Raw genomic sequence first — 16,369 nt, forward strand, 5'->3', positions numbered from 1 at the left:
TACTTGCTAATGGTAATGACTAAAAAGTAGTTTGACCAATAGCGTGCAGGCATTGTACATAATTGACTAATCATGGTTTGTGAGAAGGTGGGGTCTACAGAGATCGGTCAAAGCAAAGCAATGCAAATACGTTTACGTACAATGCATAAGGACTATAGAGTACGTCAATAGGAAAACAAAGCCAAAATCTGGACATTTTAGGCAATATAGAAATGCCAGCCAGGACAGGTCCAGGAAAAAGAGGACATACGGTCACCCTATTTTTAGAGAATCGTTAATGATTGATTCTTCAAGTCTCAATTTAAAGCCTGCATCATTTGGCTGCCAAACAAACCAGAGGATTTATGGTTATTGAAGACATACCAACAACCTTTAACGTTCTTTGCTGAATATGATTACAATCACAGGTGCAAACATCAACTCCAGAATCAATCAAGATGTAATGGACACACTAAGACTCCAGTCTTTTAAAAAGCTCAGTGTCTGCAGATTGAGAAGATACAGCAGTAGTCTCAGCTCACCCCAGCTAAATGAGTAACTGACACATGGTCCTCATTTGTCTTCAGGGAAAAGCATTCCACCCTTTAATGGTATTATCCAGCCCTTTTTACACCCTGAATGTGCTTAATTTATTGAGCAGCTCTGGAGAATATCAAAACAAGTGAGGACCCTCTGTCTCGCAGGGGAAACATTCTTCTCAAAGCCAGAATCATATGTGCTAAATCCAATCATCGATCATTTCAGGGCAGTCTCCCATCAGCAAACTTTATTTCCAGGCTCGGTAAGCTCTGATGCATGGGGAGCTTATCTACACGCAGCCAGATTTCAGTGCTACTGTATTAGAGAGCAGATGAAGCATGCTTTCCAGGAGCATTGTTAACCCTTAACAAATGCCAATAATCGAGGGGTACTCGTTAAAGCTGTTCAGCTAGCAGCTGGGATTAACATGCCACCTGAGCACGAAACTGATAAAGCCACAAATCATGTGAAATACAGCAACTTGTAAAAGGTTTCTATTTTAAGCATTACCTATCAAAAAATGTGTTGCATTTCACAGAAATCCGATGCTACAAATCACCGCACTAGCCTGAATAATCTTTTATAGAAAGTCCTAAACTGAACACCACAAAACTCGCTGCCTAATACTGCAGTCGCCACAGCTAAACAAAGTTAAAATGTTTCCCTTTTGCTCCGAGGCAAACAGATAACGTGGGAAATCCCAAAAAAAGATTGTTTTTGGTGGATGAGGCCTTAAGCTGATGACACACAGTGTAACACGTTGGGTAATTTTGTTGGAAATGGGCAACGGCACTAGCTTGGGCAATGCTGAATAGGTTACTGTTGATTAGTTAGCTTGTCTTATCACATTGCCTACTTCCAGCTGTCGTGTTTATCATCCAACATGAGTTAGAGGCCGAGCAAACTTCAGATTTACTTCTAGCCAAGACTTCATTTGTTGCTTAAATGTTCTTTGTTGGTTTTGTCGTGCTCACACCCAAATATTTCAGGTATGTAGCATTCAATGCAAGAGGCACAAACATTTAAATACATGAGATGGCAAAAATGAATCTCTGAGTCTTAAATGTAGGTTATTTTCTTTTGCTCGAAAACTAATGAAATATGAGTCATATGATACAAATCAAACAACAAGTGACATTACAAATCAGAAATCCAAACTCATGTTTATGGATGGATGATCATGAAAAGGAGTCGCAACTGAAACTTTAACTGGGATGTAATGACAAGGGGAGTTTTTTTTTTTATAAATTTTATGACTATATAAAGTCTGTGTGGTGCTTAAGAGAGTTTCACTCTTGATCCAGGGCCTGAGAGTGGGTAAATTTTCCTATATGCTGCTTTTAGGTGACCACTCAAATTTATTTTACAACAAAGGCCATCTTATGAGGTGGTTTGAGTATGTTTTACGTTAAGTCTGAGGTGTTTGTCACTTATAAAATGCAATGTGAGGCTAAGGAACGCCAGGTATACCTACCTTCTCATGCACATTATTCTAAATATTTTGGCCATTACAGGCTATTATACAAAGAGAATGATGACATGAAATGAAACAAAAGAGGGGATAAGTCACATATTCTCATTTCTAGAGATAATGAGGTGCATATTTGTAAACTATTGACAATTAACACAGAAACTGAATGGTTTAAGTTTAGTTTTCTGTGAAAATGAAAGTTTAAGTGTTCAATCAGAGATGCTTTTCTTTATAATTGAAGAAATCTAAAAATCTGACATTATATATTATTTAATTTAACAAATGACAAACTCTTATAAATGAAATGATATTTTTTAGAAATTGATAATATTTTTAATAAATTAATGTTTACAAATAAAATAAAGTAAAAAAAAATACATAAAAAAAATCTATAAAACCTATTTAATAAGTTATTGAACAGACTATCACAACTAAAACTGACCCAAATAATAGCCCATTTTTAGAGTCAGGGCAATGTGAATGAAATGAGAACTTTCTCACTTGATTCACAATTAGGTCTATTCAAATGGGACTGAGTTTGGTTCTTTTAAATGTTTAGCCCCACTGATATATTGTATAAACAATAAACTGCGTCTTAAACTGTATGATGGTGCATTTTTCTCTTTGTCATCAGCATGGAGGGGATGATGGGGGAGAGAAGAGGAGGGGGGGTACTCATGCGCTCCTGTACTGACCTGTGCTGGAAGTTGAGCGGCAGGGCACACCCTGCTGTACTCCCCCCCAGCTCCCCCTCCCTCTGTGGGGTCCACTGCGCCGGTGCCTCCTCTGGCCAGCATCTGGACACAGGGCAACAGGGTGAGAGGCTCAGGGCAGCAGGCTCAGACAGCGCTGGCATCTGCTCCCACCGTCCCAATAACATCCCACCCCATCCTCCCCTTACACTGGGACCAGAGACCCCCACAGTAAATAATGCATATCAATAGAAGAAGAAAAAAAAAAACAGAAATCAAGTACTGTGGCATATGAGGATGGAATCAGAACAAGTCTGACTTTGCCAAAAAATGTTTGAGATGTCGAAACAAAGACCAAATCAGTACCTACTAAATGCAAAGTAAACCTAAAGCTACAAATATTAAGAACTTACTCAATGAATAAGGACATATGCATAAAAGAGAAAAAGTAATTTAGTGATATAAATGCTTCATTTAACTAGCTCTTTTCTAAAGGTTGCCCTTATCTACAATACTTGCAGTGACAACAACAGGCCAAAGCAAATTAAGAAGTCTTGTGCATTTCATTTGCTTTAACACGCAATGAAAAAGCAATCCAGACAGGACCACGTCTTAATGCGCTCTTTCCCTTTTTGAGCGAAGCACGTGCCTCCACTCAGCAAATAATGCAGGTTTGGGACACATTATACTAATTAATTTAAGAGGCATTAAGATCCATTTAATGAGATACCATAACTGTGCATATTTCATTAGTCTCAAATAAAGGAAATCAGTTTATAAAAGATAGAAAAAAAGAGCAAAATGTATTGCAGTGTCCAAGAATGCTGACCACTATGTAAAATCCTGTAAAAATGGAGTAAAGTTCCCCACTCTGCAAATGAAGCTGCTTTCTCTGCCCTAAAACCATCCCACACTTGACAAAATAATAATGCATATTTCTCTCAGGTATCTGAACTATTTCAGGTCTGTGCGGAAGCACCGAAGGGCTTTTTTGCTTCATAACTGAAGGCGGCAAGGGCTTAAACTCAAGAATAACTGCAGAATATCACTGACAGAGAAGAAGTGACTAAAGAGAAAATGCATTTACGTCCATCACTAACAATATCTGGCATTATCCTTGAAGAAATCATTCACCAAAAAAACTGTTCTGTCATTCACTTACCCTTATGTCAATGAGATGCTTTGAACAATGTTTACACTGCTTTTTCACACACAACTCAAAGCTTCCTTCGCTGCAGCACTCAAATCAAATTCATTTCTGCATATTCAAACTTGCCATATTATGATCAGTTATGTGACACACAAGAACCAACAGTGTTTTACATCATTAACATGACACATGCTGTGACAAATCTTCATGCCAGTTTGAAGATGCAGAAGATTGAATTAGATTTGCGTGCTACAGCGGAGGGGAAAAAGTAGTAATAGGTTACCTTGAAGAGTGATTTCTACACAATCTAGCTCTTAAAATATATATTTTGTTATCTTTATTGTTGAGTATAATCCATGCAATAAAAAATACTCTTACACTGAAAGACTCCCCTTGCTTCAAAACTTAGTTGAAGGAAATGCTTCATGTTATACAAATGGAAGTAATTTTGGGCCTAACTTTTGCATTGTCAAAGACCTTAAATAAAGTTCTCCCTGTACTCTACGGCAAAAGAAATTAAGTGTTGAAACAATTTTCACTCAGAAATTGGTAAATTTCACAATTAAAAAGAAATGGCAAGTAACACATTGAATTAAACATGACATTTTTAAAGTGAATTACTGAATCAGCTTTTTTTTTGTTTTTGTAAAATATACTAAAAAATTGTTTTATTTTTACAGTCTATGCTTATTTATTTATTTTTTTAACATAACATATGGTGTCATAAGACTTAAACTATTCATATGGACTATCATTTTAATTATACTTATTGATTTCTGGAGCTTGACTGCATTAGTCCTCATTCACTTTCATGACTTGGAAAATAGCAGCTAGGTTATACAGCAAACTAATGAAAGAATTTTTAATATTTGGATGAGTAATTCCTTATTTAGAAGACTTGTCTTCATCCAAACACCTTCAAAACCCTTTTCAAATAGACCAACACACAATCAACACAACATTCAACTCATGGGTCTTTTGCACAAGTGAAACAAAGTCCACTCTATGACCCAATAAATGCAGTATAGACATAAAGGCAATATGTTTGCGTGTACCATCTCATTAATAGAAACTCAATTTGCGGACAGCTGCACACGCGCACACATTATAGGAGAATTGATTGCGCCCAACACACAATGAAAAGGATGAACACAAGAGGAGGAGGAGGAGGGTAAAAGAGAAGTGAATTAATTACGAGAACCAGGTGGTCGAAAGGCTTGGTGGAAAATCACAAGCTAATGACACATATACGCGCACATACGATCCCTCATTAAAAGGCAGCTTTTGTCCAGGATCGGTGTCTCGAGCTGACCTTTCAACAGATCGCAGGTCACTAGCTAGCCATAAGAGATCAATAGAATAACGCCGACTGTACGCGCGCAGAATCTGCGGGAAAAGGCGGGAAAGTCGTCAAACCTGTCGGTTACTTTCATCTCGAGTTTAAATCAGACGCTGTTTGACGGCGATGACTTAATTAAGCGCGCGCTGATTATCTATGCTAATGACGAGGTAGCACATTAATCCAATTCATTTATCTAGTGGGGCCTCAATCTGGCAGACGCTCACTTTAGACCAAATGGCTTCACAGGGCCCATGGGCTCCTGATAACAAACATAGTGGTTGACCTCTAAAAGCCTTTTTTGGCCCTATTTACCAAAGCCAGGAGGGGACAATACTTGCATAAATGTAGTCTTATTATCAGTTTGGTGCATATTTAGTGTATTATTTGAGCAGAAATCGGCAAAGATCTTTATAATCAAAAGATGATGAATCATTTTCAGCCACAGGGACCCCTGTTCTGCTTTCTCATTATAATAACGTTAATTAAGTACATTACGTAATCACCAACCAAATGTTTAGTAAATGCATTTATGCTTATTAATTTCAAAGCGAGTCATTAAAACTACAAACACCGCAACGCTAACTTTTAACAACTTGAAAAGGGAAGATGCAAGAACGCCCAAACAAATGTGATTAATTAAACACTTTACATGTATTATTTTCTTCTTCTAGTAAAACTGTATAAATGTAACGTAAACAAAAGGTGCAATGCATTCTATCACATGCGATTTTCAGCCGCTGTTTATAACGAGATGTAGATTTGATCTATAGTAATGCCCCTCACAGAACTGATGAAGTATGCATCAAACAGTGCCTCCATGCTTCTGTTCTCGTCCTCACACGGGTCTTACCTCGCCTGGGCTTCGTCGAGGCTCTCGTCGGTGATGGCCATGATCTGCTGGAGAATATCCCCTATGTCTTGCTGCGGCTGACCGAGGGACTGCTGCTTCCGAACCGAATCGGGGTCACCCACATCGGCTTGAGAGAGTCCGCCGAGTCCGCCCAGGCCAGCCAGCATTCGGGTCTGATCATCCATAATACCTCGAGCCGAATCTCGCCGTTTCCCCGCCGCAAACCAATGAAAGCGTGTTTCAGCGCCCTGTCTCAGCGACCATGTACCACGGACGGCGTGAACACAAGCGTGGAGCCGAGCGGACCACTAGATGAGAAAACAACGAGAGTGCGACTGAAACGTGGGCTTTAACCACATCAAAACGACGCGCGGTGGATGGATGAAGGTGGATAAGCGGTTCGCATGTGGGGAAGAAAAACGATGTTTTAATTCTAGTGTTATCTACAGCATAACCCTGCACACTAGCACTCCCATAAAGCAGTCTAACAAGAAAATAAAAGCGTCCCTGGAAACATGAAGTACCCCACGCGCGGCATCTCAAAGCATCGCTTCTCTAAACGACTCTCAGTCCGCGATACAATCATTCATGTCCACAAATACGCGAACAAGGGGCTGTAGTCGCTGACAGATATTACAGTAGAAATCTCCGACAAGCTGGACTAAACCAAGCAGAGCAGCTAACAAGCTAATAGAGAGGAGGAAAAAAAACTCTCCGCTGACAATAAATCGAAATTGAAACTCTAGCGTTCGCTTATTAGCGTCCCTCACTTAGGAAAAAGCAAAAACTCAACGGTCAAAACGCGTCCCGAGAGCGGCGGATGAGCGTAACCGCTTTTTTACACGTATTTCCGAGATCTCCGACACAATTGACTCGCAGCGTTGGCTAGCTGCTTAGCAGCGGGGCTAACTAGCATTCGAGCGCTGCTAGCAACAGATTCACACGGGCTCCACAAACCCCCGGGACCAACAGCAAACTGGCCCCCAGGCTCTACGCGAAATGCCCCGGCTTAGATAGACGACTCGAAACGGCTCAGAATGGCAACGCTCAGCTCCATTCCAGCCAGCTCTACTCAGTTGGTTTGTTCCCGAGCCGCGGTGCTGTCGTAGAAAGACTTGCCCCTCTCTTGTGTTTCTGCCCTCCTCGGCGGCTCTTTCTCCCCCTCTGAGCGGGCGCACCACTGCGCGCGTTCACGCTACTGCATACGAGCCCGTGCGTCATCGTCGCGCACAAAAGAGCCGCTGCCGAACGCGCACACGCCTCGCACGTCCACGCACGTTTGTAAACAACTTGCGCGTCTCTGTCAAACACATCGCATGCACGTTTTTTGTGGAAGTGGCTTTTGTTTAGTAACCATAGGTGAACCGAAGTATTTGTGCAAGACCATGGTAACCAAAGGTAAAACAATAAATGGCGCCCCATTGCTGTGCTTTGATCAGTGTAGCTATGGTTCACACAAGCTGTTGTCTTTAGAAACTATAATTACGACTGGAAATGTATTCACTCACTCCCCTGATGGGTTATTAAGAATGAACCTTCAACAAGCCTGCTAATAATTGCAGTGTTACTGTAGTAAAAACATGGTAATTTATGTAAGGGTGGTTTAAGTGCAGAAGTGTCCAGATTCTATAATCGGCGTTTCAGTGGATGGTTTTGTATTTTACGAAGCACAGTGAACCACTGTGACCAAAACTATTTCTGTTAATATATCACAAAATATGAAATGCCTAGAAGATGCAAATCGAGCTTACCTGAATGGTCGGAAACCAACATTCAAAATGTCTGATAATGGTGCTATGCTTCCTGTTCTGGACAAATAAGGACAAAACGTTCAGCTTTATAACATGTCTTTGGGTAAATTGCAAGCTACTGGTGTATTTACGATGCACATTATAATATTTAGCTGAGCAGCTGTTTTGAATACTCTTCTGGTCATTTACAGGCATATATTAAAAAAACTGAAAATTGAATTAAATTTTGCACTTAAAGAAATGGTTCACGCAAAATCGAAACTTCTGTCATATACTCACCTCATGTTGATAGAAACCTGAATGACTGACTGACTTCTGCACAAGAGGAAGACTTTTTTTTTTTTTGGTCCATAGGCCTACACTGGAAGTTAACGAGAACTAAACTTGTTTTAAACTTGTTTTATCAACGTTCTTCAAACAATCTTTCATGTGCCTCAGAAGAAAGTTGTGTTCAGATTAGACAATTGATGTCCTTACTGCTTTTTACATTTAAATATAGCATTTTTTGGTTCATTTTACCACTGGGCCACAGGACCGGAAATGTGGAGCACAAAAGAAGATATTTTGAAGAATGCTAATAATGAAACCGTTTTGGCAACTAATGATTTCTGTTATACTATCAAAAAAAAAAAAAAAAAAAAAAAAAAAACGTATCTGTTTTTAAAAATATCATCTCTGTGTTCTGCAGAAGAACAAAAGTCATACAGGTTTGGAACAACATCAGGATGAGTAAAAGACAGATTTTTTTACTTTTTTGGTGAACTAGCCTATACCTTTAAAATATAACCTGTGTAGTGTGTGCATTACTTTATGCATAAGAAAATAGATTACCAAAAAGGTTTAGAGAAAGTGTGTGAGTGTATATATATGTACACACGTTTTCTAAACCTTTATGGTAATTATGTATATATAAATAAAGTTAATAAAAGCTCCAGAGTATTCACTTAATTACAAAGTAAAATTAACTTTAACAAAATGTTAATATTATTTTCATGTTTTTCTCCCTATATATGGCTAAGTATAACATCAATTATTAAAATCAATGTCTTTTTTCAAGTGCATGGACAGTTCAGATTAAAAATAAGTAGTCCCAATTTTTTTTGCAAACGTGGATGTTTTGGGGTAGTTCATCACTCAGAGAAAAAAGACAGGCTTCTCAGATGAATGGGTGCTGGAATATGTGGAGGGGAGAGACTCAGCCTGGAGCATTTCAATGGGAGTTTGATGATGTGTGCGCCGAGAGAGGAATGGGACAAAAGTGGTCCTGGTTTATGCTGACGCGTAGCACATCTCTCGGCTACAATCTAACACTAATCAATCTGAAGTGAGAATGAAAATATTAGAGAACAAACTGTAACCTGAACTCGTTTTCACAGCGTTGCTTTCGCACAGCGAGATTTTGAGTAATTGTAAATCTATATTTCTTTCCATCTTTCTCCTTTCATTTCCTAACCGATGGACAACGCGGTCCTGTGGCGCAGTGGTAAAATGAACCACAAAATGATATATATATAAATCTTAAACTAGTAGACACCAAATGCCTATTTTGCATAAGACATGCATTTACATTTTTTTTTTAAAATGAAGATTTTTGTTTATTACAAATATCACAATTTCAACTAATTACTGAAAATGGAGCATGATTTAAAGGAACAGTGCACCCAAAAAATGTCAGCCCCGAAGCAAAGGTTTGAAGTTAAAAATGTCTTGATGGATTTGTTTATTGCAATCACGCAGTTTTTCACTTCTCAAAACATTAATTGATGGACTGGGGTCGTGTGGATTATTGTGATGTTTTTATCAGCTGTTATTCTGACGGCACCCATTCATGGCAAAGGACCCGCTGGTGATCAAGTGATGTGATGCTAAATTTCAGGTCAGCTCATCATCATCTTGAATGACCTGAAGGTGAGTAAATCGTCAGCAAATTTTCATTTTGGGTGAACTACTCCTTAAATATGTCCAGTAGCAAAAGGACCATCTGACTTACACACAATGTTCCAAAAGGGGGTTTTCACAGTGATGATATAGAACCACCATACTGGGTCCCTCAAAGGACCCTCCAGTAAACCTTTTTTTTTTTTAAAAAAAAGAACATTTTAATGTTCTAAAAGAACCCTTTTCCATGATGAACATTTCGTCCAATTAAAAGGTTCTATAGACGTTAAAGGTTCTTCATGGAACCAGATAAAGAAGCTGTATTTTTGAGAGTGCGTCTACGTAGGCAACTAATACATCACATGCATACATTAATCTTTGTCAACCGACATTTAATTTAAAAGTATTTGCCACCATGAGAATAGTTTTTGCCCTCTTGACTGTGAATAGGTATACTTAAATCTGTTTGAGGCAGATGCACCCTCGGCCCACAAGCGCTGAGCCTCATTTTCATCTAAATAAGAATCGATCCCTCTTGCTGTGCCACCCCCAGTGCTTCTAACGCTTAACCTCACTCTCCTGCTACACCACCTCCATCCCTACATTAACAGAGAAAACTAAATACAAGCCAAGTCTAATCAGCCCGCGCGTGCAGGAGAGAAAAATGACCTCGTTTTCGAGCTGTTGAGATTGAAACGGTTAAAGGTTTTCTTTTGGGATCGTTAAAACGTCTGTCTTCAATTTCTTTGATCAAAGCGGACGCAGTATTGAGAGCGAACATCGCTTGTTGAAACTCAAATACTATTATTATGCCATGGGAGTCCAGAGCAGGTTGTGTTTAGTCTTGTGGGCATGGAAATGTGATATAAACAGAGAGGATGTGAAGTGGAGAAATCACTGGGAATCTTCTAAGCCTGTTTCTTGCTCAGCAGCCCTATGTGATGGTGAATAGAGAACAAGAGCTGGAAGTGTGGGGGAAGGGGTCACGGGACACACAAGAACAAGCATAATAGACGGCTAAAAGGCCCTCAAAGAGCTCATGACTAAAGCCCGAAGGACAGTGTCTTTTCTTTAAGCTAATAATGATGACTTAAAGCGTATAAATACAAGCTTGCGATGTTTGTCCTGGAAACAAGACACCAGCACAAACCATTTATTCAATTTGACCATTCGGGCAGAAGAGAAAAAAAAAAAGCCAGTGATGGATGAATGAATATCATCCTTAGTCCATTAGACAGTTAGACACTATTTAAAAGCATTTGGGGGCAAAAACTTTTTTTTTTTTTTTTTTACATGACCCAACTGGAAAAAAACTCTGAAGCAAATGTCAAGGCATTTAATTATATTCATAAATCTTTACAATTGTACAAAACAGCACTAAACAGCCATCTTTAAAAAACAACACGGGTAAAAGTAGAGCTTTGAGTAACTAGGTGAATAACTAGTCTGCCATCTAGTGTCCAGCTTCAAGTACACATCCCGAACCTTTCCTCACTAAATCGAGGACATGAAGCAAAACAGTCACAGACTTTGAAGACGATTCAATATTCATCAGCAATTTATATTACTGTCCACATAGAGAAAGCAAGAGCAGACTATGCACCTGTACGTCTAGTATGAATTTATATTACTGGTTAATATAAAAATGACATGCATTTCGATATAGCAAAAAGTAGAAATGTTAGATTAAAAAGAAATAATGCATAACCAAAATGGTCCTATCAGATCACAGAGCTTTCCTGTGGAAGCTCAGCATCTTATGGGAGTCATCACAGCTCTGTAAACTAAGAGGAAACACTAGATTTGGGTCCTTTTATCAGCTGTCTGACTGGAGATGAAGGGAGATTCTGAAATCCTGCCCTGGAAGCTGTGAAAAAAAAAAATAAACCAACAAACAAAACCCAGTGTTTAAATGCAATAAACAGGGCTAAATAAAAACCAACTGGCCCAATCAAGGCAGCTCCCTGGGACTGTATTTCATGTGACTTTACATCGTAAGTAGTGCACATTATTTGCTGCTGATGTTTTGCATGTGATTTTCTAAGTAAGATTTTTTGTGTTTTTTGAATGAAGCATTTATTTAATAAAAAATGCAGTAAAAACTGTAATATTGTGAAACATTATTACAACATAAAATAAGTTTTCTATTTGAATACATTTTTACATAAATGTAATTATTTCATTTTTCAAGTGGCTAGTATCTCACCTAGTCTGGTGCTGGTCTCCATTAGCAGCAGCTGTGATTTTTCATGGAAAGACAGCAGTTCCCTCATTATACAACACTGTGAGTCCATCTGTGAAGAAAGACAGCAGCTCTCAAAACAGCTTTTTAAAAGAAAAAGACATGTAACCGTTTCTCTCAAATATATTTATGTAAAAATGAAACATTCTGACCTGTGCTTATAAAAATACATAAAATAAGTTAGCATAATAAATTTTTATTATATTTTAAAAACTTATTGCTGACAAATGGGTAAAACCTTGTGATATGAAGCATTTTGTTACATTGAATAACATTTTAGTGGATGTCTTCTATAAATAAAGGTAAAAATGCATATAAAAAAAACAGGGCACAAACTTATGTATGAAATATTTTGTAGCTAAATTAAACTTTTATTGTTTTGATAACTTTTTTTTGTCTCTGACCCAGTTATATTGTAATGCAACATTTACTTTTGGCTCACAGCCCTCAATTTTATTTTTGGCCCTTTGTAGTAAAACGTTTGGGCCACTCCGGTGTATAGTTGCCATAAAATGGTAAATAAATCATAACATTTAATAACAAAAATGTAAAAATTAATAGCAAATATAAAAATGGCTAAAATCTTGACTAGTGAAAATGTTGGCAGAACTGCTGGCCTGACTGATTTCTATGGCTCCTGAAGTCTAAAGCATCGTGGTCTCACCACTAGCTCCATGTTTCGGAGTAGTTTTTGCTGTCCCATGAGTACCGCCTTATAGTCAGGTTTGTTCAGAATGAGCTGACTCTGTGAGGACTTGGCAAAGCATGATGGGTCCAGTGGCACCCCCTTCTCTTCACCCCGCTCCACACATCTGCAACGGGACAGAGATGTAAAGCGAACAACAAATTCAAAGAGAATGAATCCGAGCATCCTTCTGTATCCATATGTGTGCTGGTGTATTTCTGAAGTTGTGCTCACTTGTCTAGTTCGTCAGCTTTGCTCCGGTGTTTGTTCAGTAGCGACTCCCATGACATACTTTCAGCCTGTAACTCATGAGTACAAGAAGACCATTACCACGGCAGATGAACACAGAAATTAAGTAAATTAGATTTCCACTGTAACGTCTTGGATGAATGAGAGCAGATAGAGAATTACCTGTTAATGTCCTCCTGAATGCGTGCAGTGGTCACGTTAACAACAGGGTCACTGCATATACAGAGAGAGAGAGAGAGAAGTGTGATAAACTGGAGTGTGCTTCAGGACTGAAGGACTAATGATGAATGGAATTAAAATTACTTTTACCTCTCAACAGTTGGAAGTGAATTCTGAGTTTCTCTTCTAATGTCTTTAGCCAGACTGTCACACTCTTCAGACAAAGATTCAACTGGAAGTGAATGGCATTCATATTTACATCACAACATATATTTTGGACATAATTTCATTATAAAAATAATTATATTTTGGACAAAATTCAGTAAGTATGGGCATTTTCTGTGATGTTTTCAATACTGTTTGCAAATTCTGCAGAACCCTAATATATATATATGAGGTTTTGTTGAGATTAGAAAACATTTTGTTTAGAAATATAAGTATGTGTTGAAAATGACACTTCCCCAATTACACTACCACTCCCATGCAAAAGTTTTTTTGGATTCTATCTATCTATCTACCTATCTATCCATCTATATCTATATCTATATATATATATATATATATAATATATATATATATATATATATATAAATATATAAATATAAAGAATAAGTGATCATACTAAATTTTATTATATTTTAAATGAGTAGGTTTGAAGGATAGTGGCAATTGATTAGTATTTAGTTTTTTTTTTTCTAAAGAAATCCATGCTTTTATTCAGCAAGGATGCATTCAATTGATCAAAAGTGAAAGTAAAGATGTATATATTGTAACTAAAGAGTTTTCAATATTTTAAAATATATTTTTAAGTTAAATGAAATTATTTTTCAACTTTCGGTTAATCAAGGAATCCTGAAAAAAAAAATATATAATAATAATAAATAATAATAATAATAATAATAATAAATAAATAAATAAATAAAATAAATAAATAAATAAATATATAAAAAGAGAAAATAACTATTTTCAACACTGAAAATAATGAGAAATGTTTCTTGAGCAGTTCAACATATCAGAATGATTTCTGAAGGATCATGTGACACTGAAGACTGCAGTAATGATGCTGAAAATTTAGCTTTGCATCACAAGAATAAACTATATTTTAAAATATATTTAAATAGAAAACATTTATTTTAAATTGTAATCATATCTGACAACATTACTGTTTTTATCAAATAAATGCAGCCTTGGCCAGCATAAGAGGCCTTTTAAAATCAACCATTTAAAAATCTTACCAATCCTTTGATTCCAAAACTTTAGCATCATTTCTTTGTGATGAAGCTAGTGAGAATGTTTGCAGGACAAGTAGAAATCAGAACGTCTGGCTCGAGCGGAACACCCCGACTTACCTTGAGCCTGCAGTGTCTCTGCATCAACCCCAGGAACAGTGTTCAGACTATTTCTGGCCCTCTTCACTGTCCTCTACGCACAAAGCAGGGAAATAAATGGTTAGATTCAGTCAGAAAAGGCAAGAAAGCGGATTCATGGTCACGATGACAAAGCTGAATCTAATTTCCTTAATGATATGCATTTTAAAGACCTGCATAGCAGCTTTAATTAGCATCTCCAGCCTCTCATTATCAGGCAAAGACAGACTGATGGTTTCACACAGAGCTACAAGACACAAAGAGAAGAGAAAATCAACACAATCATAAACAGCTCCGGCATGACGTCTGGTGAAAGTGTGTTTGATTCAGCACTCACGCTGCGAGGAGCTGCAGAAGGCCGGCAGAGAGCGTCTTCCTCGGGATGATCTCCTCCAGGATTTCCTCCGCGAGCGACGGCTTCGTTCTGGAGCCGTAACAGTCCCACTTTCCCTCATACTCATCTCTGAGTCCCCCGGCTGTTCCTCCTCTCCTAAACGCTGCATTGTTTCAGGAGCAGGCGACGTGCACGGTGATTTCTGAGGAGGACCTGAGATGTGGTTACTATTATGAGGCCGTTTGACTCCATGAGACACTTCTGAGACCTAGCGTTAGTTGAAACGGAAACAACACAGCATTAGATACATATACTGTACAGTGGTTGTCTGTGCATTTCTCACACGACTAAAGAAGCTGTAACAATGCATAATGACATTTTAAAAGCAAAGTCAGTCTCAAAATATAACAGGCACTAAGCATGAGATGATTACGTTACATTTCAAAAACAACCGAAAACAGATTTAACGTTACCCTGGTAACACTGACGTTGCTGGCATCACTCCTATGAGAGAGATTAAATGGTCATGAACATTACAACACAGCGAATAAATTACACAAACTCGTTTAATGCATCCGGTTTACTGTAATGTATTTTAAACAACGGTTATCTGTTTTTGTCCTTTAACAAGGCAAAGAACTTGGTATGGCGAGTTTACGTTAGCTGTTTGACAACAACAGCGGCGTTAAACGCTATTCTAAAAGCTGTGATTTATGAAAGGACATTCTTTATACAGAAAAATTATTATCACGTGTCAGTGGGAAACATTTAGGGAATATAGCCCCATGTTGTAAATAATAAGACACTCACAGCTCGAATCCTTCACCCTGGAGCTCCGCCATTTTCTTTCAAAGACCGCGCGCAGACTCAAATGAGCCCCGCCCATTTTCATGTCCGCCGTGAGGGTTCATGGGAACTGTAGTCACGTTACAGTAGCGTGTTTTGGTTTGCGACACTTATGTTTGATCATATATTATCTGATATAAAACTAAACTTTGCATGAAAAAAGTATTCCTTAAAATTGTAACAGGAGAGATGTACAATCATGTAAACACATTTTATTTCATTTATGGGAAATATAAGCTTTCTGGAAGCATCAGTGCTCAGTAAACTTCTGAAGGGGATAAAGGACATCTTAATTTTCAGATGAATATATTATTATTAATACAACTAATATTAATATTATTATAAAAAATAAAATAGCTTAAATGGTAAAAAAAAACAACAACAAAAAAAACATGAAATTAACACAATCGTTTTATTTTTCCCCTCAAACAAGTATTGTTTCTGGTTGTTTTCCATTTTCTGTTTATAAAAAACAATTATATCAGAAATACTGGCAAAAATATCTTACCATATATGATCAAAAAGGTTGCAATCCTGTTACTTACGTCCTTGCATCCCATTTTGGCAAAATTATTTTTATTTATTTTTGAATGTTTATTTTTCTTATATTTATAAAAGAAAAAAAAAAATATGGAAATAGTGCATAGAAAATAAATGTAAAATAAAGCAACTAATATTTAGTGTATTTTCATATTTAAAATTTTTCTGAAAGTATAGGCCCTCCGTACCCTGAACATTTTCTTTTGAAAAATAATATTCAAATGATATTCATCTGGAGACAAGCTTCAGGCTCTGTTTTTACCCTATGCCTGTTGAAATGTTGATATGAAGAAA

The 16,369-nt window shown here is 37.6% G+C and overlaps 2 protein-coding genes across 8 annotated transcripts in view; both read right to left on the reverse strand.

Annotated features, from left to right (window-relative positions):
- The window catches only part of LOC109048869 (pre-B-cell leukemia transcription factor 1-like), a 34,126-nt gene extending 26,887 nt beyond the window's left edge, over positions 1–7,239 (reverse strand). Inside the window, exons 1-2 of one of the 7 annotated variants that reach the window (XM_042719313.1) lie at positions 6,025–7,232; positions 2,686–2,787 (exon numbers count right to left, since the gene is read on the reverse strand). In XM_042719313.1, coding sequence (XP_042575247.1) covers positions 2,686–2,787; positions 6,025–6,209 — 287 coding nt within the window. In that variant the 5' untranslated portion in view covers positions 6,210–7,232. Of the gene's footprint in view, positions 1–2,685; positions 2,788–6,024 lie in introns of all 7 variants that reach the window. The other 6 variants (XM_042719308.1, XM_042719303.1, XM_042719297.1 and 3 more) reach the window with 6 other exon arrangements.
- Positions 7,240–10,975: 3,736 nt separating this feature from the next.
- LOC109048799 (kinetochore-associated protein DSN1 homolog) lies at positions 10,976–15,602 on the reverse strand. The gene is made up of 11 exons (XM_019066470.2): positions 15,500–15,602; positions 15,163–15,193; positions 14,693–14,957; positions 14,529–14,602; positions 14,338–14,410; positions 13,139–13,220; positions 12,992–13,042; positions 12,815–12,886; positions 12,560–12,707; positions 11,860–11,947; positions 10,976–11,520 (listed from the first exon to the last, which is right to left on the reverse strand). The coding sequence occupies exons 1-11, from the start codon at positions 15,529–15,531 to the stop codon at positions 11,438–11,440; spliced, it is 999 nt and encodes a 332-aa protein (XP_018922015.1). The 5' UTR covers positions 15,532–15,602; the 3' UTR covers positions 10,976–11,437.
- Between the last annotated feature and the right edge of the window lie 767 nt (positions 15,603–16,369).

Source organism: Cyprinus carpio, chromosome A3, assembly GCF_018340385.1.
Source record: "Cyprinus carpio isolate SPL01 chromosome A3, ASM1834038v1, whole genome shotgun sequence".
Classification (NCBI taxonomy): Eukaryota; Metazoa; Chordata; class Actinopteri; order Cypriniformes; family Cyprinidae; genus Cyprinus; species Cyprinus carpio.